The sequence below is a fragment of the Stegostoma tigrinum genome, chromosome 12, assembly GCF_030684315.1.
Source record: "Stegostoma tigrinum isolate sSteTig4 chromosome 12, sSteTig4.hap1, whole genome shotgun sequence".
NCBI lineage: Eukaryota > Metazoa > Chordata > Chondrichthyes > Orectolobiformes > Stegostomatidae > Stegostoma > Stegostoma tigrinum.
The window spans coordinates 43787301-43812589 of record NC_081365.1 but is presented as its reverse complement, the minus strand read 5'-3'; the positions used below and the strand labels follow the sequence as shown (position 1 = coordinate 43812589).

Sequence of the window (25289 nt, the reverse complement as noted above, 5' to 3'; positions counted from 1 at the left end):
GGACAAAACTGAACCTGCAGGAAATATCTGATGATAGACTGAAGGTGGAAAATGTGTGATGCCTTATTGATTATAGAATAAACTGATTGCTGAGTTTCAATCAAACTTAGCTCAGTCTGTATACTCTTGCGGTTTGCTCTGGCCCAGACACAGATGTCAGAATTCTTCATAGAATAAACTTCTATGCCTGAAATGTGGCACATATTTTTCAAGGGCTGAGTAGCCTAGCTCTGCTCTGCATTTGCATATTCACATATTTATTACTTTGTGTCATTCACAGTTGTTTGTACTGTATTTGTTCTGCTTTAAACTATGGAAATCCGTTTACATTTTTGCTAGTTTCTCACTGATGGGAATATTTTTATTACAATACACAATTTTCCGCTTCTGGCTTCGGTAATGGATTGGTCTCATTTTGCGTATGTTCTATATTTCTGGTTCAAAGTGCATCTTCCATTCCCCAATATTACAACTCTAACAACCATCTGAATTTTTGAAGCAATTTTAACAAAGAAAACAAACACATAATTCAAAATAAATTCTAAGCCAAAGCTGACACAATCAAAAACTTGGTTACAGTTGGACTTTAAGCAGAACTTAAAGGAGGAAAGATGAGAGGTTCCTCTGTTTCTTTCAGTTTCAGATGGCACACCACAGTATCTGCTGCTACTGATTGTCAAGTTACAGAAAGTTCAGAGAGAGGGAAGCTAGTTTAAATACCTATTTTGTATTTTGCTTATTTTCCTGATCCCTGTCATCTTAGCACACTAGCATAAAAATCAAAATTTCTTATAAACGTGTAGGTCACTTTTGTTCAAAGCAAACACTAACTTTCACTAGGCCAGAACATTAACGAAAACATGCAATGTCAAAAGTGTGACAATAAATTATATCAAAAATGAATAAAAATACAACAGCTTGCACTCTTACCGTGGGTCAGAACCCCAAACCTGTAATTCCAACATGCATTTTTTTAAAAAATAGGGCTGAAATTGCCAAAAGTAGCTGTGGATGTAAATTAAGTATCTTTTTGCAGAAACAGACACCCACAGAATGTCATAATTACAGCTGCAATGGGAATTTCAAACAATAACACTTCAAATGGTGCTGGCGTGCGTGTGTGTGTGTGTGTGTGCGGTGTGTGTGTAGGCACATGCACAAAAGGGAAAGTCAAAACAGACTGGACTCTGATCTTGTGGCCACAAAGTTAACAAGGAGTTGACAATCTCCTGTTCAAAAGTAATCAACACTGTGGATTATGACACAAATTGCAGATACACTGATTTTTCCTTTGTAGAATACAGGCAAACAAATTTCAACTTCACTGGAGTGCACCTGTGGGACTGAGCATTTTCATTTGAACCAGCCTAGGTTTTTGTGATACAATATTGTTAAGGGTCACGATTGAAAAAAAATCCTCTAGGCACTGCTTTCAGTTCATGTGCTGGAAGTCAACTTGCTTGCATCCAGGTAACAAGGAAATCAGGAAAACCAAAAGGACTCTTGCTAACCCTGAATGCTGGAATTCCTCCATGGTTGAAAGGATTCAGAACTACAGAATCAACCATTTTGCAAAACTAAGGATTATGGAATCCACAAACCGGATCAAAGTTAGTTGCATTGATAATCCAACAGCTGCGACAACCAATGATCTGCACTTCACAAACAATTCAGAGACTGATCCATATATCTGCTTTTATCTTTTTGGATTCACTTAATTCTAATGTATGCATGTTACATTAAAAAACATGCGTAACTAAACTATGACAACAAGGTGTAGAGCTGGATGAACACAGCAGGCCAAGTAGCATCAAAGGAGCAGGAAAGCTGATGTTTCAGGCCTAGATCCTTCTTCAGAAATACTACTATCTCTGAGTAACTAAACTCTTTTTTAAACTCAAGAAAGTCTGGCTAAATTGGTTTCTTTTTAAAAAAAGATGCTAATTTGGTCTGGAAGAAAGGTCTGAGATAAGGGAGGTGATCAATTTTAAAATCCTCATTTTGTTATCAATCAAGGGGGTGGGTAAATGAAAACAGAGTCAGATAATCTCTTCTCATACACAACCTTAAACATGTGTGGTTTCCTGTCTTGAAGCATTGCTCTGGCATAACAATACTGCTTTCCACACATTTTTAGACAATCATAACAAAGGACTATGCTGCATTGTTAGTCGGTGTAATGCAGGGAAATATGGCAGGCAATTTGTGAACAGCAACAGTTTAAAAATGATAAATAACTACACACTTTTTTTTCCATGTTACTTTGAGAAATAAAGGTTGTGTGGAATGTCAAGGGGGCACCTTTCTTCAAATGACATCATGGTATGTTTAGTGGCCAATTGTAAAGGCAAACAGGTTTAACAATTCATTCGGATAGTGGCATCTCAGCCACTGCAGCACTATTCCAGTGTTTGAGCATCAATGTGGATTAGTTTGTCTCTAGAATGCAGCCTCAGAACAATCATTTGACCCAAATAAGTGTCATACAACTGAATCGAGCATTACACTAAATATAAAAGTTCTCGTACATAAAAGAATGCTTCTAAAATAATTTTCAAATTGTGTGAACAGCAGGGAACTTGGGAACATTCTTTCTGTCAATCATCAACAGACAGAATATTTTATTATTGCCTGGTTCACAGTGTTTTCAGGTGTTACAGATTCTACTAAAAGAAAAAGTAACTTGACTTGGCCTTCATACAGTTTGCTTTTTCACTCATATGGTGGTAGTAACACACTCAGTTTACTTTCAGATAGACTGATGTGTAAAATTAAGGCATCATATCTTGGGGATGGAAAAAGGAATAGCTATAAGCTAATTGTGTCACATGAAAGAGATAATGGGAACTGCAGATGCTGGAGAATCCAAGATAATAAAGTGTGAAGCTGGATGAACACAGCAGGCCAAGCAGCATCTCAGGAGCACAAAAGCTGACGTTTCGGGCCTAGACCCTTCATCAGTCACATGAAACACGTTTCTTTTTAGGCAACAATGAAACATGCCAGTATTGAGAAGATCACACTACAGATTTACTGCTTACTTGCAGACTTGAGAAGAGAATATGTCAAAGAAATGTAAAAATTACACCATTTGGTAATTAGCATATACATTATCAATAGCGTATGATCAAGTCCATTTTAAATTATGTATACTTTTGTAGAAAATACAAAGGGTGTACCTGACATGACCTGAAACTTTGTACTTATTTTCCTGTACTTTTTACATTTGGTCATGATGAATGATATTCCTGGATGTCCATGAGATTCACATATTTTGTCTTCCATGATATGAAAATCAATGACTGCATGTTTGCTGAACAGTTAACTATTGACATACAAATACAGGAATAAATGGGATTGAATCAACAGCACTTGGTTAATTATTATAGTAAAATTGAAACTGTCTCAGTTGGTGTTTATAGTTGACATATTAAGCACCAAATCATAAAATATTCAGAAAGACAAGTAAATTAAAGTATTCATGATTTTAAAAGTTCCCATTACAATTGATCTATATTTTCAGTTACTCATGAATTTCAACTGTACCACTTATCCTTTAATACAGATTTCCATGGCCAATTGTGTTTCATCAAAGCATCTGTGGCATTTATGCAATATTGAACAATATGCAATTTTTGAAATGTATAAAATATCTAGATATCCTCTCAATACTGTTAGGAATGGCATTACATCAAAGAAAGCAGGAATTAAATTACAAAACATCTTAAGGCAAACAATTCATTCCTCTGTGCTCTAAAATCCTGGTGGAAACAGATCTATAAAATACCATTTTTCTCTATGTGAATGGACTTGCCAGAAAATACGAAAATGTTCAATAACTTCCAGTTGTGAAGTTGTGCTTCATTTCTGTTTACATTTTTCTACAGTATTTCCATTTTTATAGTACATGTTCAGAGGTACTGTTCAGTTCCCAACAGCCAGCACCATAGTGGTCATACCATGGACCAGTTACATGAGTATAGAACTTACAGTCCTGTAATTGAAACACAATATTGTCTCAGACGGCTGTGTTGAAGGTCAATATTTGCAACTTTTCAATTTTACATGGTTGGGTTTAGTTATGTTCAATATAAGCTTGTAGAAAGACATTTAGGGATTAATATAAAAATGATTAAAAAAAGACCATATAAAAGGAAGTATATTTTTAAAAAATGCCCAATTGCAGTTGCTGTGTTTGTTGCTATCTTCAGAAGCATTGAAGCCAGTTTGAATGAAGTTGTGATGTGAGCTAAACTGCTTACTCCTGACCACAAACTATTTCTCTTTTGCACACTATTTTAGTAAAATTTGTGCATTTTTAATACATATACTTCAATGATAAAAATTAAACAATTTTTTCCAGACGGAACGTAATTAAAATATTTATATTCAAAGACAACACACATTTGAAATGGTGAAACTCTTAATTCTTCCCCTTAGAACAACGTAAATTGCAACAAAGTACAAACACATTTCACTACATGATTTAAAAATCAGTCGTTTATAAACTTGCCCACAATGCAAGGGATGTGCATAGGTTTACAGTTTTTTTGAACAATAATTCCCTTGGGTAATTTTCCAACAAATGGAATGTACGTTGCTGTAGAATACAGTTTCCAACACAGATACACCAACAGCATGAATGCTTGTAACTGTCCACATGCAGTAAATCCTGATTCAAATCCTAAAATGTTTGTACATCTTTAAATTGTAAATGACGGTATCCCTTTAATAGCCCTGATTGGTTTATGTAAGAAAAAAATCAAATCTAAATTTACTTCACACTCTGACCACTGTAACACTGCAGACTCAAAAATATCAATTAATGCTTGTGCTCATGTTTTTTTGATCTTCATGTGGGGACTAAACTAAAAGGTTTATATTCTGCACTTGTTTTATCACCATAATGAAATTAAGCTTCAATTAGCCAGCACTAATGGTAAGTTCTTACTATTTTAAAACTATTTTCAAAATAAATTGGACTGGTTAGTAGCATTTAAAATTTACTTGAAAAAAAATTGGAGATAACAGAGTTTGCATAAGTTTCCAGGGCCATTTGGAATTACTGGATCCATACAGATCAGAAAGCATATGTAGATCTGAATTTTTGATAACAATTGCAAGGCTCACACAGCTTTAAAAAGGGACACTGTCACTGTAAGAGTTTGGTAACTTTTATCTTTCCATCCATCTAGTAGGACATGACAATAGTCAAAAAAAATTAGGGTACACTAATCCTAGACTGTCTATAAGGGGTAAGACTTGATGCGAGGTCATTTACAAAGTCTAATGTCAGGGTGGTGCTAGGGAATGATAAAGTTCATGATTTTTCCATCTAGTCCTTAATATACCCAGGATACAGGGACCCACTGTGGTGTAGTACACACAAGTTCAATGGCTTCTTCCAGATGCCTGATGGTTTCATCTATTTCATTGTTGATTATGGTTAGATCGAAGTAGTGTGCATATGTTTTCTGTAAAATTTCTGATTCCTTCTGCAAACGCTGAAGAGATTCATCCTAGGGAACAGAAAGATATTGAATAATAATTAATATATAAGAAAAGCCCATTTACCTTAGAGTCAAGTCGAATCTTCCTATACAGGGTGATGCATTAAACAGATTTGCATATGGTAAGTATAGCTGAACCAGTCACAGCCAAGGATAAACATACGTGCTTTCTTACAACAGCAATGTTACTTTGTCAGAGCAATGTATCAGAGTTTCACTATATTTTTATGTAGTCGCTCAAAGTTGGTTAGCAAATTATAAAATGTATGTTGATCCTTTGCACCATTTTTGGTTGGATTTAAATCAGTTGGTAAATTGAAGGAATAACGTTGAGTATATGCTTGTTATACACAGAATTGTACATCAGGGCTCTTATGGTGCAGGGTATTGCTGCATTGCTGGATCAGAAAGTCTGGGTTCAAGTCCCACCTGCCCAGGTGTAAACAGGTTGATTAAAAATATCTAGAATGATACATTCCCCTTAATGTCCTGAATTGAAAAAAAATCAGAATACCTTGCTTCCCACAATTTTAATCAATATGCATACCCTGACTGAACCGAGACAATATGCAACTGAAGTGTTATAGTCATCTGCTTTTTCAGCTTTCCCCCTCTGTATTATAGGAAATTGCCGTGATGCTGATTGACCAACCCTTCATATCCACTGTATTTGTTGGATTTGATGGGTGCTTTTACAAACAGACCTCTTGCCCTTCCTATTGCTAATCTACCTCATTTAACAAGGCTGAAGACTGGCTCCAATATGAACTGGATTACCTGTACCAGTGGCTGGGTTCTTCCTGAGCTAAGCTGTGAATTGGGACTTGAACCCAGAGCAGTCAGGTTCTGGGACAGTGCAAACACTGGTGTTCTGTAGTAGTTGTTTCTGGTACTTTTCATCAAGTTGTTTAGAAATGTTACATGGGACTTGAACCCAAGCTGGCTCAGAGGTAGGAACACTATCTCTGCTAATCCACCTGATCAGTGAGAGCTTATTGCAAATCAGGTACTTACCAAGCTTGCAACTTTGGGCAATTTTCTTGAGAATGACTATGTAGAACCAATTTGGCCAACAGATGATTAATCAAATACAATGTATTCCAGAAAGCAGAACGTGTGTATAGTTGCGCACAGAAAAATAAATCTGAAAAGGCAATAAAATCCTGGCTGGTCCAGATCAAATATCTGGTTTAGAATAATATTTTCCACCTAAATTCAGAAGCTTGGACCTCATTTCTATGGGAAGGAGCTTGCCAGAGCAACATAGAAAACAAGACATATATGGAAATATGTGGATATAGCAGCCTATTTGTTCTAAGATTTAGGAATAAACCAAGCTAACAATCATAGAACGATTGTAATACCTGAGGCCATTCAATCCTTTGCATCTGTGCTAGCTTTCAGCATCAGTGCAGGCTATTGATGAGATGGTGGCAGAGTAGCAGTGCAGTGCAAGGGTTCCTGTCTGGATGTCATCTGCTCCATCCACTTTTACCTTTTTTCTTTAATTTTCTTTACTTTCATCGACTTACTTTCTGTGGCAAGATTGGTGGCTTCGAGATGTTCAGGCTGAGGCAAGGTTTCTTCCCAGTGGTGGCGACGGAGAGAGTTGACATTGGTACAGAGCCCGGGAGAGCAAGACAGTGAGCCCAAGACATAGGAAACCGAGTCAGCATGGGAGACAGTGACAGCATGTGGGGGAATTCGAGTCAGCAAGCCCAGTGGGGAGGACATTGAACACTTGTGGGCATTGAGAGCTCAGCATGGCTAAGCACTTAAGGAGGAACTGTTATGTTGAACTTCTAACTTTATTTGTCTAATTTATACCAAGAAGGAGTTTACCATGGAATTTTTAAACTTTCATTCCAATGTCAGCCTTTCTCTATTGTCCTACTGTTTTTTTTTCAATTCTTCAGGTAATTCCCTTTAGAAATCTGTGATTGAATCACCCTCCATGACACAGAGGACTGAATCTTATCACAAATGAGCTAATTGTCAATTTTGGCAAGATCCATGGAGGGCTACTGTTTGTAAGGCCTAGTGTACTTTCTTACGATATCTTCTTAAATGTTCCTCATTATCTATGCACCATGACACTAAGGCACCCTGTTGATGGTACTCTAAAACTTGCTACAGGCAGGAGTACTTGCCATTGCTTGAATAAGCCAGGATCCTTGGCGTCAATGTCATCTATGCATCTAGTTAAGCACCGGCAATCCAGTTTCCTTCACTGTGCACATACTGGCAGTGCAATCATTAACCAATATTTTTCAGAGCACATAGGTGTCATATCTGATACTTCGATATACATACAAAACATATTATCTATTGCTGCTTAAGAACCAAGCCACACAACGTGCCCATTCTTAGCCTCTTCCCATTTTACAACACTGTCTCAGTCAATGCTATTCTTTCCCCCGTGCCCAGTGTAGCCTAGCACCTTCTCATTGTTCAAAATGGGACCATTGCATGATGGAAAGCCTTCAAACAATTCAAAACATTTGCTTTTATTCAGCAATCATTTGCCAAAGTGAACAGCCAACTTTGTACCATTGAATTTATAGTCAATGAGTGATCACTGCACCCAGCTAATATGAATTGAAACCATGCACTTGAACATCATTTTCAGCAGGACTAGTTCATCATGTCCCTGGTTGAGGAATCAGCTGCATTGCAAGTACACTTCACTTCAGTCAGGAAGCTGATTAACAGAATCATCAGCCTTGGTGACAGAGGGCAGCCCTTGTCTTTCAGTAACCATCCTTGTAAAGCATCCAGCCTTGAAATTAAGCAAGAACACGAGAGTTCTTAAAGATATCGGCATCATAGTAGCTCTCATGGTACTTGGCAGAGGGTGCTAAAATATGGTACGAATGATCATACACCGATGAAATGGAATCCTTTCAATTGAGGAAGTCAGCTGTGTTATGACATGATGTCGACACTTTATCTTGCCCAGCACCTGGAGGGAGCCAATTATGTTGCCAAAGGCTACAGGCCAGATGATAGCACTGAATTAATCACTGGGAAATGAAATGAAATGGTGTGATCTGGCCAAACAGCATCGGTAATAGCCTTGATACATTTGTGGGTTGAGGATTGAGAGATCCCACCAAGGTCTCCAGTGGCTCTTTGGAAACAGCCAGCTGCAAAAAACTTAGTGCAGATGTGATGGGATGGCCACCCACTCTTTCATGTCACTGTTCCTAATCCATTAGCAGGCAGAGCTGAGCGAGCGGTTTAGGACATCCGCAAACTGCAACAACCACGCACCTTGCTCATATGGAGAAAATGGCATTGATAAATTCTGGCATTCCTGCACATCTTGCAGGGATCTTCAGCTGTGATTTTTTCACATGGAGACTATTAGCATCTGCTGGATGTTCTCCTGGCCTTGGTCTTGCTGGCAGATCTGTTCCTTTTCTATTTCTCTATACATTTGTTGCATTTTTTGAGAGAAATCACAGTTAACATTTCAGGGCTGAGTGACACTTCCTCAGAACTGATGGTGGCTAGGGAAAAGGCCTGAGAGGGGAGTGCTGGCCAATGCTTTCCTAGCTACCATCAGCTCTGAGGGAGGATCACTCAACCTGAAATGTTAACCCTGATTTCTCTCCACAGATGCTGCCAGACCTGCTGAGCTTTTCCAGCAGTTTCTACCCTAATCTCTGTCTCAAGCTTGCTGCAGTGTTTAGTGAAGGTCTATGCCTGGGGATCCTGCAGCTTTCCAGACTCAATTTTGAGTTCAGTAACTTTAGTGCTTGAGCTCGCCCATGTCCTTACCCCAATCTCCATTACCAGGCCTTGTAATCACAGTCTGCTATTACATACCACCCAATGTTAGCCACTAACAGTCCCCAGTGATCGCTATTCGCTCCTAGCCAGATAGTTACCCACTCCTTTGTGTGTCTAACTGCTCTTCTCTCTCTTTGGGCTCCAACTCACCTATCGTTTACTTCTTACCCCATCCTCAAATCAACAATTGTATTTGACATAGTTTGATAATGCATATATGATGCTATGCATTACAGATGACTTCAATACGTACTGCAAATCTGCCTGATTAATGTAATAGCCCCTAAGCGGACTTCACGTTTGTTTTCTCCCCCTTGGTCAAAGCCCTACAGTGTGGGAGCAGGCCACTCAGCCAATCAAGTCCACACTGATTCTCCAAACAGCATTCAACCCAGACCCACCCCCACCCCCACTCCCATTCCCCAACCCTACCCGTGTGACCCTGCATTTCCTATTGCTAATCCACCCAACCTGCACATCATTGGACTTTGGGAAGAACCTGGAGGATCTGGAAGAAACCCCTGGAGACAGTGGGAGAATGTGCAAACTCCACAGAGACAACTGTCCAATGCTGGAACTGAACCCGGGTCCCTGGCGCTGTGAAGCAGCAGTGCCAACTACTGAACCATCATGCCGCATTGCTTACAAGTAATGTTAATGTGTTCAGAAAGAAAATAGCACTAACTCGGTCCACCCCAAGAGTGGTCAAAGCCATTTTCCTTTTGCAGTCTGCATTTATATGAATATGTGAATAAGGAAAGAATGCAGGTTGCATTTGGCATGGTCTCGGACTCTGCCTGGCAATCAATGGCAGCCCCCGCAAAGCTCCATGTTGCTTTGTTGCTGGTACTCCCCAGCCAGGCCATCAGTTAGAAGCCTCCACAGGCTCCCATATATCATGTGGACTTGTTTCTTCAGCGTTCAGCAAAACCCTATGCCTACAGTTTCGTAATGCCTACCCGTGCTCCACTTTCTCTCTTTTCCCCGTGCCCACATTGAGTCTGGACTAGTGGTGACCATTGATACCCTACATCTCCCCAACTGTGGCACCATCCCAAGCTCTCTTGTTTTCTCCCATCACAATTATTGTTCCCTCTGCATTCCTGTTTGTTACCACAATTTCTGAGAATTGATTTCTCCAACTTTCAGCAGTGGTTCCAGATCAACATACCTTGACATCTGTTGAGTTGCCCCCAGATGGCCATTGCCTAGCATCTGACAAACTTTGACATACAGCTCTGGTTAATGAATGATCAGACCACTGACTGATCTGTGTGCAACTCTCTGATTAACTTCTCGCAAATCTCAACTACGTGCACAGGAACAACAGGACTACCTGTGACCTGCTCTCTGGACTATGGTAACGTGTACCCATGGCCGCGCATGCCCTAGGCTGATTGTGTTCAAGCCTCAGACCTTCATCAGACAGCACCCTTGAGTTCTTGTACAGGAAGCTGCTGCCTTAAAACTTCTCCTCCTTACCTTGACTGAGGACGACACCCCTTATACTTGACACAAAGCAAATACATCAACTAAGTGGCTGTGTACACCTGCAACATGTCCAGCAATTTTAGACTGAAATAGCATGATGCCAAGAAGTGACATCTCCTCCCCTTAGTCCGATGACTGCTGACAAGCTGCCTCGTTTTACATCTGCATTGAACAGCAAGTCAGCACAGAAGTACTATGAGCCATTACAGGCTGAGAGGGCAAAGCAAAGCAGAGGTTCTGTGAGCACTAATGCAGGTGCAAAGTGACTGATCACTAAGAGACCAAGTGAGGAGCCTTGAGATGCACCCTAATCAAATCCATGAAATGAATGTCCATACTTTTGCAGAATTGTCCTGGAGACCGCAATGAAGGCAGTGTTTGCTGACACCTGTAACTGCGGGCAGCTATACTTGTGTGTTAATCTGGAAATACACAACAGCACAACTGCAGACATTATATCATCATTTAGAACGTATGTGTGACAACATATGTAAGTACTGCACTGTGCATGCATATTGAAGCACATGTTCTATTGAAATAGGATTCTGTGGCAGAGATTCAGGATGTTGGTGCTGGTGGCAGGGCAGGCTAAGGATGGGTTAGGAGGTAGAATCACAGGTAGATCCCTTCTTCCATTCAACAACCACTGCTAGGCTTCAGAAATAAGCGTGGAGCTGGAGGAAGAGAGCGGGATAGGCAACATCAGAGGAGCAAGAAAGCTGATGTTTCAGGTCGTGACCCTTCTTCAGAACTGCTCCATTTCTAAAGAAGGGTCCTGACATGTGGGTTGGGATCCTTCTTCAGAAATGGATCATTTCTGAAGAAGGGTCATGACCCGAAACATCAGCTTTCCTGCTCCTCTGATGCTCCACACTGTTATCTCTGACTCTAGCATCGGCAGTTCTTACTGTCACTGTTAGGCTTCAGCTGCCCAGGCTCCATTTATTGGAAATTTCGCTGAATGCCTTTTTCTTCACATCCTTCCTCTTCGACCAAATCCCCCTCTGTCTTTTTAAAAAGTGCATTTGTGAAATCGCTCAAAACTTTTTTCTACATTAACTAGATTGCAGAAACTCAGGTTGTTATTTTCATATTCTTCTTTGTGAAACTAGCAAAGCAGGCACCAACTAAAATTGGTGAAAAATGAAAATTACTTAATTCAAATTTGTGCATTACTCAAGAGACAACATGATACAGAACATAGTCAATTTATTTAACCAAACTACACAATATTTATTTCCCTACCTAACATTATGAAGGATTCTTCTGGATTCTGTTTGATCTCCCATGCTAAATAATGAGGTACTGTACACATTATGCACATGGATACTCTGTTACATCAAAACAATGTTTTCACGTAATAAACTAATTAGAAGTTTCCATGGCAATATCTCAGCCAAAGCTGACTTGCCAACCAACTGATACCCTTTATACCTGTTGCATAAATTACTGCGATCTGTGAAGTCTGGTACTGTCATGTTTTTCCTGATGAGTGGAAGATGAAAAGTTTCAGCAATATGTTTCTTTTTTCAGCAATATTGAAAATAGAAGATTAACAATTTATTGACTTTTAGAAAAGTAGTAAGCATCTTGGTTATGACAGCAGTGACATAGGTTAACCTTCATTTTGCAGACACTTTGATTAAGTAATTACAATGATTAGAGAAGTTTCATTTACCAAAAAAATGCTTGGGCTCATATTAACTATACATCGACTGGAAAAAAAGCTAACCTTTCCTCAGCGAAAACTACTGCACCACTCATTGCTACAGCTATGCCACCAGTTTCATACACAGAACCTTGGCGAATGCAAATACTTACAGGTAGCTTTTTGCACCACCTTGGGAGCTATGTTAAAATCAGAAAGGATGCAAGGAAATAAACATAAAACGTGAGTTTAAATGAAAACCAATTATAACAGACAAACAAAAGGAAGAGAAAGTGAAACAGAATTTGCATACAGAGAAAGCAAATTGAAACTTACAAATCAATTAGTTTGTGAAGCATCTTTGCTACAAATTCTTTTGTCAAGAATTTCATTTTCATAACCGTTCCTCATCAGCATAGACTCCCATTGCTGCCTCCTGCATTTATGCTTCTTTATTCTTTTAAATTGACTGGTCTACAACCATGTTAATGGTGCTCCACATTTGGCTATGGAATCAGTGCTGCTATTAGGGGACTGGACAGCACACGAGATTGGAGATCTTATCCATCCAGTTACGGGATCTGTGATCCAATCTTGAAGTCTTTTAAACAAAAACACAAGTTGCTGAAAAAACTCAGCAGATCTGGCAGGATCTCATAAGAAAAATCAGAGTTAACATTTTGGGTCTGGTGATCTTTCCTCAGAACTAATGGATAGCTAGGAATGTATTGTATAGTATGCAGAAAACAGGGAGACAGGGAGGGTGTAAGGAGTAAACAATAGGGCTAGTAGAGCCCAAAGAGACAGAAGGACAGTTGGGCAGACAAGGGAGTTGATAACAATCTGGCTAGGAGGGTGAGTAGCTGTTAATGGAAACTGATGAACTAGCTGGTTTGTGGGATAGGGGTCTGCAGGGTCCCCAAGCAGAAAATGAGGCGCTATTCTTCCAGCTTGAGCCGAGTTTCACTGGAACACTGCGACAAGCCAGAGGAGGAGATGCTGATCAGGGAACAGGGTGGTGTGTTAAAATGGCTGGCAACTGAAGCTCGGAGTCTTTTTCTGCAAGCAGAACACAGATGTTCTGTGAAGCAGTCACCCAGTCTATACCTCGCTTCCAAAACTTAGAGGGGACAGTGGGGTACATGGAATATTCCTTGTTCCAGTCCTACTCCGGCCCCCGCTCACAACTCTTTCTCTGATTTTATCGATGATATCATTGGTGCTGTTTCCCTCTTTTGTCAGGAATTGGAAAATTTCATCAATTTTGCTTCCAATTTCCATCCTGCCCTCACTTTCACTTGGTCTATATCTGATCCCTCCCTTTTCTTCCTCAACATTTCTGTTTCCTTCTCTGGGGATAGACTGGCCATTAATATCCACTACAAATCCACTGACTCCTACAGCTACCTGGACTATATATCCTTGCACCCGACTTACGATAAAGACTTCATCCCTTTTTCTCATTTCCTTCATCTTCATCGCATATGTAACGCTGAGGCCGACTTTGACAAGGGAGAGTCCGGAATGTCTACCTTCTCCCTCATCTGAGTATTCCTCAGCACTGTTGTTGACTGGGCCCTCAACCGTGCCCGACCCACCTCCTGCACTTCCGCTCTCACCACCTTTCTTCTCCCCCCACAACAGCAATTGGGGATCCCCTTGTCCTTACCAATGATCGCACCAGCATCCACATCCAGAAGATCATCATGCGATATTTCTGCCACCTCCAGCGAGATGTCACCACCAAACACATATTGCCTTCTCCTCCCTTGTCCGCCTTCTGCAGGGACTGTTTCTTCCAGGACACCCTGGTCTACTCTTTCCTCATACCCAACAATGTACCTCCACAGCCCCACGGTACCTTCATCTGCAAACGCTGAAGATGTCACACCTGCCCATTTACTTCCTCCCTCTTCAGTATCCAAGGGCCCAAACATACCTTCACCTGCACTTCCCACAACCTAGTCTGCTGCATTTGCTGCTCACAAGTAGCCTCTTCTACATCAGGGGAACAAAGCAGTGACTAGGTGACTGCTCTGCAGAACGTGTACTGCTCGCAAAAAAAAGACCCAGAGCTTCCAGTTACATATCACTTCAACACACCAGCCTGTTCCCTGGCCAACATCTGTGTTTCAGTGAAGCTCAATGCAAGCTGGAATAACACCACCTCATTTTCCGCTTGGGGGCCCTGCAGCCCTCTGGGCTCAATGTTGAGGGCCTGAATTCTCCCATGACTACCCACCTATCCTACACACCAGGCCTTGTTATCACACAGTCTGCTATTACGCACTGCCTGCTGTTTGTCACTAACTGTCTCCATTAACAGCTATTCACCCTCCCAGCCAGATCGTTATCAACTCCTTTGTCTGTCCAACTGTTCTTCTCTCTCCTTGGGCTCTATCCCCACCTATTGTTTATATCTTACCCACTCCCTCCACCCTATCTTCTGCATGTAAACCGATGTTTTCCCAGTTCCCATCAGTTCTGAGGAAGGGTCACTGGACATATAACGTTAACACTGATTTTTCTCCAGAGGTGCCGCTAGATCTGCTGAGCTTTTTCAGCAACTTCTGTTTTTGTTTCTGATTTACAGCATCCGCAGATCTTTAGGCATTTATTCTGTGAAAATCTTTTCGCAGTTGTAGACTTTCAATAATGGATTTTGGACAGTCTCAACTTGATTTTTGGTGGGCATGGATTTATACCACAACACTGACCAGAAAGCAGAAACAGTTCAACACTTTTATTCAGAGTGAGCCCGGAAGGTTGGCGAGAATTGGAATTAAAAGCATGGGACAATTTTCTGAATTTGGAAAAAAGGTGAAGGTAGACAGAAGTGATTTTTTTTTTTCTTTATTCTTTTATCAAATGTGGGTTTTGCTGGCAAGGTCAGCATTTACTGCCCATCCCTAGTGGCCCTTGAACTCAGTGGGTTGCTACGCTATATGACTGTCAGAAACTGGAATGTCACATAAGCCAGACTGGGTAACAATGACAGATTTCTGTCTCTAAAGAACATTAGTGACCAGATGTCTTTTTTTTTTGAAATGAAAATTGTTAACAATTTTATGGTCGCTATTAGACTAGCTTTTAATTAAAAGTTACTTACTGACAAAAAATTCTATCAAAGTTGTGGTGGAATGTGAACGCATGTTCCTAGAGCAATAGCTTGGGCCTCTGGATTACATGTCCAGTAAGATCATGACTACGCCACTGTCTCCCCTTAAATCTGGTCTTGTACCTTACCTGTGGCTGCTTCTTTATAACGTCCTCTCCTCCTGCATTCTCACCATTATCTTTGGACTATCCCAAAGGTCTATGCAGAGTCCCTCCCTCCACTGCTTGATTTATATATTGCCCTTCAACAAAATTGTCTGAAAACACAAGGTTGATTATCACATAATTGTATCCAACTATACTCAACACTAACTCCCATCACCCTGCAAAAATGCTCTTCCCCAGTCATGCATCCCATTTGCTGCCTTGTCGTAATCTCAGGCTGAACTCTATTGTTTTCAACATTGTCATCCTAAATGACTCTGATCTGAACTCTTGTTTACATATCCTCTAACTCCAAAACAAACCTTTGTAATAAATCCCATCTCTACCAAAACCCAGCCCTCATCCATGCTTTAGTTACCTTTAGACATGATAATTCCAATGGTCTCCAAACCATGCTTCCATGTTGCACCCACTGTAATTGTGAACTCATCCAAACCCCACAACATCTTAATTTGCACCATTTGTCTGTAATCCTTGTGCTCATGGATCTACATTGGTTCTTGGTCCAACAATGTTTCAAATTCAAAATTCTAATTTTAATATTCAAATTCTCTGGTGGCCTGATCGAGCCATGTATTGTCTGTTTTAGCAGGAAGAATAAAAAAAGCTTATTGTTTAAATGGTAAGAAATTGTGATACTGAGGGATCCTAACGTCTTTGTGCATGAATCACAGGCAGAGCAAATAATTGGGAAAGCAAATAGAATTTTATCACTTATTTTCAGGGGAATTGAATACAAAGGTAGGGAGGTCATACTTCAAGATAATAAAGTGTGAAGCTGGATGAACACAGCAGGCCAAGCAGCATCTCAGGAGCACAAAAGCTGACGTTTTGGGCCTAGACCGAAGGGTCTAGGCCCGAAACGTCAGCTTTTGTGCTCCTGAGATGCTGCTTGGCCTGCTGTGTTCATCCAGCTTCACACTTTATTATCTTGGATTCTCCAGCATCTGCCGTTCCCATTATCTCTGAGGTCATACTTCAGTTAGCCAGGGCACCGGTAAGCCTGCATCCAGAAAACTGCACATAGTATTGGTCACCTTATTTAAGGAAGGATACAAATGTGTTGAAATTTAAAAGACATCTTTATTTAGTTGTAGCTATGGCTCCAAATCAAAGAGAAACATCTCAACAGGAACAGGTTATCATAATATTAAATTGGCAATCAGATATTCAGTCAAGCCTTCAGCTCAATTCTGGTACAGCAAGAGATTAAATTGTAAGGCAGGACATACAAAATCTGTAACACAAACAAAGACAAAACTTCAGAATTGCCATCTTACCTCAGTCATGCCTGGAGTAATGGTTGGCGCAGCAATAAAAACGACAAATGGGGCAAACTCAGCAGTTCGTAAAACCTTTAGAGCCTGTGAGAGGTCAAGAGTTAAGAGGATTAGTGAAAACTGGAGTTGAACATCTAAATTCACATCTCGTATATTTCATGTACATCATGTCTGAGACTTGAAACCTTCCGCTCCACCAAAAGAATGAAGTGCATCCTTTATTCAACGTGGAACGCTATCTGCGTTAAGGGATAATCTTGTCACTTGGTTTCATGTGTTGGGATGAGATTTAAGGAAAACAAATAAAAAGAATATGATAACATTTAAGATGAATATCATTATAGTAAAGAGTGAAGAACAGGGAATGTCAAATAAAAACTTATAAGATATATCAAATATGATACCGATGGCAGAACATGTGAAAGCTGTTGGGTACCAATGTGATCCAGACTGAACACATCTGCAGTAAGTGGTTGTAGTTTGAGGAACTTTGGGTCCAAGTTGAAAAGCTGGAGCCTGAGCTGCAAACAGAATGCCACATCAAGGAAAGGGAGAATTACCTGGACTATTTGCCTTAGAGGGCAGTCACATCCCTCAAACTATGCCTGTGACTACAGATAGGAGGATGTGACTGGAGGTGACACAGGGAAAAGGTCTGGGGCTTAAAACTGAGGAGTCTCAGCTCCTTCAATTGCACAGGGCTTACAATATTCTTTAAAACGTGCAGACGAGAATGGAGACTGTAGGAAGAATGAACAAAATGACCACAGAAACTTGGTACAGGGAGACATTTAAGTGGGGGAGGAGGTAGGATTGTGTTGTGGTAGGGGATAGCATAATTAGAGGAACAAATACTGTTTCTTGCAGCCATGAATGGGAGTCCTGAATGCTGTGTTTCCTGCCCAATGCCAGGGTTAAGGGCATCTCTACAAAGTTGGAGGAGAATTTGAGAGGGAGAGAACGGATCCAATACTCCTCATCCATGTTGGCACCAATGACATTGATAGAACTGGAAGGTGATGCTGCTGAAAGATTCTGGACTGTTACGAGCCAATTTAAAAAGCTGAATCTCCAAGGTAATCATCTCTGGATTACTACCTGAGCCATGGGAAACTGGCATTGGAAAAATAAAGTTAAGCAGATAAATGCTTAGTTCTAAGTTTAGCATAGAGGAATGTGTTTCAGTTCATAGAATCCTTATAGTGTGGAAGCAGTTCCTACAGCCCAACATGTCCCCACTGACCCTGGGAGCACCCCACCCAGACCTATCCCTCTATAGCCCACCTAATCTATACATCCCTGAACACCACGGGCAATTTTCGTGGCAATCCACCTATCCTGCACATCTTTGGACTGTGGGAGGAAACCGGAGCACCTGGAGGAAACCCACGCAGACACAGGGAGAATATGCAAACTCCACACAGGCGGTTGCCCGAGGCTGGAATCAAACCCGGGTCCCTGGTACTGTGAGACAACAGTGCTAACCACTGAGCCACCGTGCTGTCCCGGGGCACTGGCACCAGTAGAGGGGTAGAATGAGCTTCACGTGAACCATGCTGGGATTAAAGTTCTGGCAAATCAAATAACTACGTTGTTTATGGAGCTTTAAACTAATCTGTGGGCAGGGGGAAGCTTAGTAGAGGGGAAATGGAGGCTTACAAAGCAAAAGGATATAACAGCATGACAGAGCATCTATTTGGATAACAATACCGAAATTAGTTTGTTAGTTTAACATCTGTTATTGGGAAAATATTAGCGTCTATTATAAAGGGTGTAATGGCAAAGCATTCAGAAATACATAATATGTTCAAACTGAGTCAGAATGGCTTCATGAAGGGGAAATCATGTCTGACAATGTTTGCTAGAATTCAGAAGGCATTGTATAAGGTACTGTATCTTAGCTGCCTTGTTGAGGACAGAGAGTTGGGCTTGGGGAAATAGGTGTGGATTTTAAGGAAAGCAATCTGTAACTGGTAGAGCACTTCAAGGGTTGGTGCTGGGGCCAAAATTATTTACAATATACATACATGACTCAGATGAAGAAAGTGAATGTACTATTGCTAAGTTTGCAAATGACAAAAATATGCAGAAAGGCAAATGGAGAGGAAGATGCAAAGAATATGTAGAGGGATATAGACAGGTTAACTGACTGAGCAAAAAAACTTAGAACATAATGTGGGAAAATTTGAGATAATGCATCTTGACGAGAAGAATTGAGGAGCTAAATGTTATTTAAATAGACAAGTAAAAGCTGCAGAAAGCTACAGAGCAGAGGGTTTTTTGGAGTCTTTGCCCCTGAATCACAAAAAGTTAGCATCCAAGTTCAGTGAGTAATACGGATGATAAATAGAATGCTGGACTTTATTTCAAAGGGAATGGAGAAAAGTAAGAGGCTTTGCAAAAAAACTATAAAAGGCACTTGTCAGACTACAGATGGAATACGACAAACTGTTTTGGTATACTGGCATCGGAGGAATCCACAGAAAATTCACAATGCCAACACCAACTATGCTAGCACACTCTTATGAGCAGAGGCTGAGGCTGTACTCATTGGAGCTTAGAAGAATGAGAGGTGACTTTATTGATACATACAACTCAATATTTTTAAATAATTTAACAGGGTAGATATGGAAAGATTGCTTTGCCTTACGGAAGGGTATAGAACTAGAGGGCATAATCTCAGAAAAAAAGAGATTACATATTTAAGACTAAAATATGAGGAGGAATTTCTTCTTTCAGAGGCTGTCAAGGCTGGGTTGTTAAGTACACACAAGATTGGAAAAGATGTTTTTAATTATAAAGGTAATCAAGGGTTATAGGGAAAAGGGAGGAAGGTGGGTGTGAGAATTATTGGAAAGCCATGATCTCATTGAATGGCAGAGCACACTTAATGGGGTAAATGGCCGACTTCTCTTACATCTTACGGTCTTATGGTATAGTAAACCTGTCGGTTTTCCGGACATAGGAAAGCAACTTCATTTTTGTTTAGAATACAAAATATTGTTTTGTCATTTTTTAGACTGCACTCCAGACAGTTAGTCACTGAACAGCTCAGTGTTATTACTTGAAACAGATTAAACCGCTGACATGTAAGTAAGGATAAAACAGAACAGTTTGACTGGGGAGCAGGAACTATACATATGCCATCTGTATTGGTTTGCAGTCTTTCATGGCAAAAATGAGAATCACAGTTCACTTTTCTTATTTATTTCATATGAATTTAATTCTTAATCTTCCCAGGAGAGAATCTCATCCTCATCGTATTTACATAAAATGGAAAATCTTCTATCAATTTTTAGTATGTTGTGTTAACAACATGGAAAGTAAATGTTCTTACTAAGAATGGGTGAAAGTAAATTTTAATCATTCCAGGAGAATAATTTCAACCTACTTCAAAGAGATTAGATTTTGGTTAAACAATAAACTTCAGCAATGTTCAATGGCTCTTAGGATCCGCTTTACATAAATCGCCAAATAAAACAGATTTGACACAAATTTCATAGTTAAAGTAAAAGAATCTTAATCTAGTTTGCAAAAGTGCTGTTTGAAATTACAAAATTGTAGAACATCTGGTCCAAATGGACAAGTTGGACTGAAGAGTCTATTTCTAAGCTGTATAGCTCTATGACTTTATGATCTACCTGATCTCTTATTTTAAGTGCCAGAAAGCATCAAATTCTGTACAGAATGCATGATTAGCAAAATGTCACCTCTGCTTTATTCTGGTATTTCATAGTGTTACATTATTTTTCTCTCTTCCTTTGTTGAAAACAGTTGACAATTACTTGGTTGCCATTTTACTGATGCATGATACTTTCTATTATCTCACCAAGTTAGAAACTGGGAGTCTTACTGGTCGGTTATTTGACTACAAAGAATATGTGGTCAGCCTGTTCCTTTCCTCAAAATTTACATTCATGCACTTCCAAAAGAGGTCACTGTTAAATGATCAGAGAGAGAGTCTTTCCAATGTCACCTCCATAATTTCTCAGATTCAACCCAGTTACAGTGTCCCTATTGTGCCAAATGAAATCAATTAACTCAGTGCTAACTGGGTCCATCACTGTGTGTGTGGTTCCACCACCATTAGTTATATTCGGTCAATGAGGAATCTGTACTGGACCAAACATTTGATCAAATTACATTTCTGTGCTTCTTCCTGGTCTGAGGCAATTATTACTAAACAATCAAAAAGTGTTTACATTTACTGGTAATTTTACCACATTGCCTTTCTTCCTTCGTCCATCCAAAAGAAAACAGTTGATGATAAAAGACAAAAGGGTATATAAATGTAGATTATGGCTCTTACAAATTTGTGAACATGTGTGTTGCGGAACTGCATATCATGCCAACAAATGTCAATACTGGCATCAACTAATGTCGATCTATTAATAACATCAACCCTCTTATCTGAGATTGTGTTTAAAAACAAGACCTAAAGGAAGTCTTCAACTTCAAATGCTTTGTTTCTGTCCACTGTTTGACCGTCAACTATTTATCATTACCTGGGGTTCAACATCAAGTATTGCAATTAGTCCTTGTTCATGGATTTTGCGTATCGTTTCCAACTTTGTTCCATACATCGCATCCTCATGGCTGCCATACTCCAGATATTCATTATTGGAAATATCTTGCATCATTTGATCATGTGAAACAAAATGGTAATTTTTACCATTTTCTTCATCTTTTCTGGCAGGTCTGGTAGTATCTATGAAGACAAGCAATCGCGTATTATTGAGAGAAACTGCCGGCACAATTTAAGGTTGCAACTCATGACTTGCTCCTCAATCTAAATTTCTTCACAGGAAGCAGGCAGTTTAAACCAGAAACTATATTAGGCTTTACTGTAGTCAATTGAAGTAGTACATTTAAACTTAGAGAATGTGTGACCACAGTTGGTAACTTTTATTTCATTAGCTGAATAGCGTGACGTGATTGGTCGTAGCATAGATAACAATTAAATATATGATATTTTTCGCTTCTGATGGCACTGGTATTCTGAAATTGAGGCTGGGTGTCATCAAGACAACAGCAACTTCTATGAAAATAATGCCTTCAACATAAAAAACCAAAGATGTTTCAAATGAGTGTAACCAGATAAAAAGGAACAGACAATAAGAGGGGTAACCAAAAGTCTGGGCACGTGGGTATGCTTTAGGAGAAGCCTTAATATAGATTTTAATGTGAGAGTGAGGGAGGCGGAGAGGTTTAGGGAACAAACTGCAGAAGCTGGAGCCTATGTCGCCGAAAGCATGGTCCCCAATGGCGGATGAAGGCAGCAGGAGCCGTATGAACAAAAAAACTGGAGTCAAAAAAGCACAAAGATGCCAGAAGATTCTGCAGTTCCAGGGTGTCAGAGTCAGAGGGATAGGTAGTGGTGAGGTCTCAAAAGGATTTGAACATCAGTACAAAATTTAAATCAGAAACGTTGATGAGCTGCAAGTAAATATAAGTTAGCAAGCACAGATGTAATTAGTGGGTGAGACATTGGGAGAAGTTTCCCTGAAGGCTTCAGGAAATCAGCTCTACTGGGTGTCAAAAGCTTGCATTGGGGGAAAAACATCTGTGATTTCCTCAATAGGCAAATTAGTTGTCAGAGTGTGGGTTTGCCATCAAATTGAGTGGTGGTGGATCCTAAAAGCTGGAGAACTAATGTGAAGTCCTTAAGCTTGAAAGCAGCAATAGGATGCCATTTTAGGATGCCAAACTTTTCGAAACATACAAATTAAACAAAAGATGCAGCAGCTAGGTTACTGTTGTGGACTGTCGGAGGAAAGAGCTCCTCGATCAGCAGGCTGAAGCTGTTGCTGATGCTAGGGAGGTGGGAAATGGCTCAGAGCATTTGGATTTTCAAACTAGTGTTTACTGCACCCCCAGTTGCTGCCAACAAGATGCTGGTGATGGATGTCCCCACCTGCTTCAAGATGACCATCGCCATCCTGGTGCTAAAGAAAAATCATGCAGCATGCCTCAATGACTACCACCTGGTGGCTCTGATCTCCATAATTATGAAGTGCTTCGAGAGGTTAGTCATTGCTCATCAATTCCAGCCTACCAATTGCCTTGCTCCTTTGCAATTTACCTACTAGCGCAACAGGTACACAGCAGTCACCATTTCCCTGCCCCTACACTCATTCTTGATATATCTGGATAACAAGGATACCTACTTCAGACTCCTATTTATGACTGCAGCTCCGCCTTCAACATTATTTTTTAAACAAACCCATCTGTAAACTCTGAGACCTAAGTCTCAAGCTCCCTCCCTCCAACTGGATCCCTGACTTTAAGTCACAGACTGTAGTCAGTGAAAACAGGTGACAACACCTCTCCACCATAATCCTCAACACAGGTGCCCTGTAAGGCTGTATACTCAGACCCTACTATATTCGTTATACACTCATGACTGTGTGGTCAAATTCCACCCTAACTCCATTTACAAGTTTGCTGAACACACCACAGTTGCAGGTCAGATCTCAAAAAATCATAAGACAGGGAAAAAAAACTGAGTGCTTGGCAGCAAAGTGTAGAGACAAATATCTCCATCAATGTCAGCAAAATGCAGGGGCTAGTCAGTGACTTCAGGAAGCAGAGTAGAGGGCAAACCCCTCTTCGCACCAATGGCGCTGAGGTGGACTTGGTCGAGAGCATCAAGTTCTAGGAGTAATAATCACCGACAATCTGATATGTCCACCCATGTCAACATGACGGTCACAAAAGCATAACATCTCTACTTCCTCTGGGGGCTAAGGAAATTTGGCATATCCACAAGGACTCTTACGAATTTTTATAAATGCACCATGGAAAGCATCCTATCTGGATGCATCATAGCGTAGTATGGAAACTGCTCTTCCCAAGACCGCAAGAAACTAGAGTCATGAATACAGCCCTGTCTGTCACACAAACTAGCCTTCTGTTTACTTTGCATTGGACAGAAGATGTAAAAGTTTGAATTTAGATACAAATGGATTCAAGAACAGCTTCTTTCCTGCTTTTACGAGACTTTTGAAAGACGTCACAAATTCTGATCTCTCTCTCGGTATCTTCTCTGCAGCTGTAACACTTTATTCTATCCTTTGTTCTGCTACCTTAATGCACTTTGTGTGGTATGATCTGCCTGTATTGCATGCAAAGCAACACTTTTCAATGCACCTCATGTGACAATCATTTCTTGACTCATACAACTGACATTGATTGAGAGTGTTCCATGGGTCAGACCATCCTTCAGTTTGGAGAAAAATGCATGCCAGTAGGTAGCCTTTAAGTGGCATTTGTAGCATGATACTGGTTTTACGCTTGCGCATGAGAGAAATCATACACAATCATGGCTCTCCAATGAACCATGACTTTAATGTAATAAATTTAGTTATTAATTATATTTCACAAACACAATATTTCAAAAATGATCACTTACGTGGAATAGGGTATGCAAATCTGTCTGGATGCTTTGTGATCAGAGTGTTTTTAATGTGTCTTCGCCCTACTCCATGGGCCCCTTTCCCACAAACAAAAAAGGCAAAAATGGAAAAGTCTTAATTCATTTTTAAAATATAATTTTGGTGGTGTTGTTTTCTAATTGCCATTCCAAAATGTTATTTTACTAATTTTTTTTTACCTAGTAAGACTAGCGTCTTCCTTCTGAAGGCTGGTAGTTTTACTACCTCTTCATATGTAACAAGGTCTAGTTGGTCAAAGACTGAAAAGGAAGCCCACTGAGAGAATGAGTTGCATATTATGAGCATTACAAATGTTTGCAAAGCAGCTAAAATACAAGGGAAAAAAATTCAGCATTTCTGGAAATAACCATTGAGGTTTGTAAACTCTGTTAGGATCTGATGCACCAAACTGAAAATAAATATTGCTTATTCTAAAGTGGCTGATGTCTAATAACAAGTTGTTCTTTGAATACTGGTATTAAAAAATGAGATGTAATGAAATGCATTTAATACTGCAATTGAATAGTGAGCAATTTTAAAATGGGAAGGTGGCTAAACAAAATATTGATAAATACAGAAGGGCTGATTGTAAGATTGCACACATACACATTTTGTTTATCCATAAAATTGCTTTTCATGCCATAAATTTGCAATTTTTCAATAAACCATATTACGGAAAACAAAAACAAAATAAACAAAATTGCATTATAAAATATTGACTATTTTATGAGCAAACTTCCAGAACATGGGAAAACACGTCCTGAATGACCTACTGAAGAAAGGACATTGGACCTGAAAGATTAACTGATTTCTCTTCACAGAAGCTGCCAGATCTGCTAAGCTTTTCTAG

The 25289-nt window shown here is 40.0% G+C and overlaps 1 protein-coding gene across 17 annotated transcripts in view; it reads right to left on the bottom strand.

Annotated features, from left to right (window-relative positions):
• Positions 1–4369: 4369 nt before the first annotated feature.
• Positions 4370–25289, bottom strand: part of caska (calcium/calmodulin-dependent serine protein kinase a) — a 408353-nt gene continuing 387433 nt past the window's right edge. For 11 of the 17 annotated variants that reach the window (XM_059650307.1, XM_059650310.1, XM_048541483.2 and 8 more), the window contains 5 exons: positions 24619–24699; positions 24418–24498; positions 21512–21714; positions 17007–17090; positions 4370–5519 (listed from right to left, as the gene is read on the bottom strand). In XM_059650307.1, the coding sequence (XP_059506290.1) occupies positions 5343–5519; positions 17007–17090; positions 21512–21714; positions 24418–24498; positions 24619–24699 (626 nt within the window). In that variant the 3' untranslated portion in view covers positions 4370–5342. The remainder of the gene's footprint in view (positions 5520–17006; positions 17091–21511; positions 21715–24417; positions 24499–24618; positions 24700–25289) is intronic. The other 6 variants (XM_059650309.1, XM_048541485.2, XM_048541489.2 and 3 more) reach the window with 1 other exon arrangement.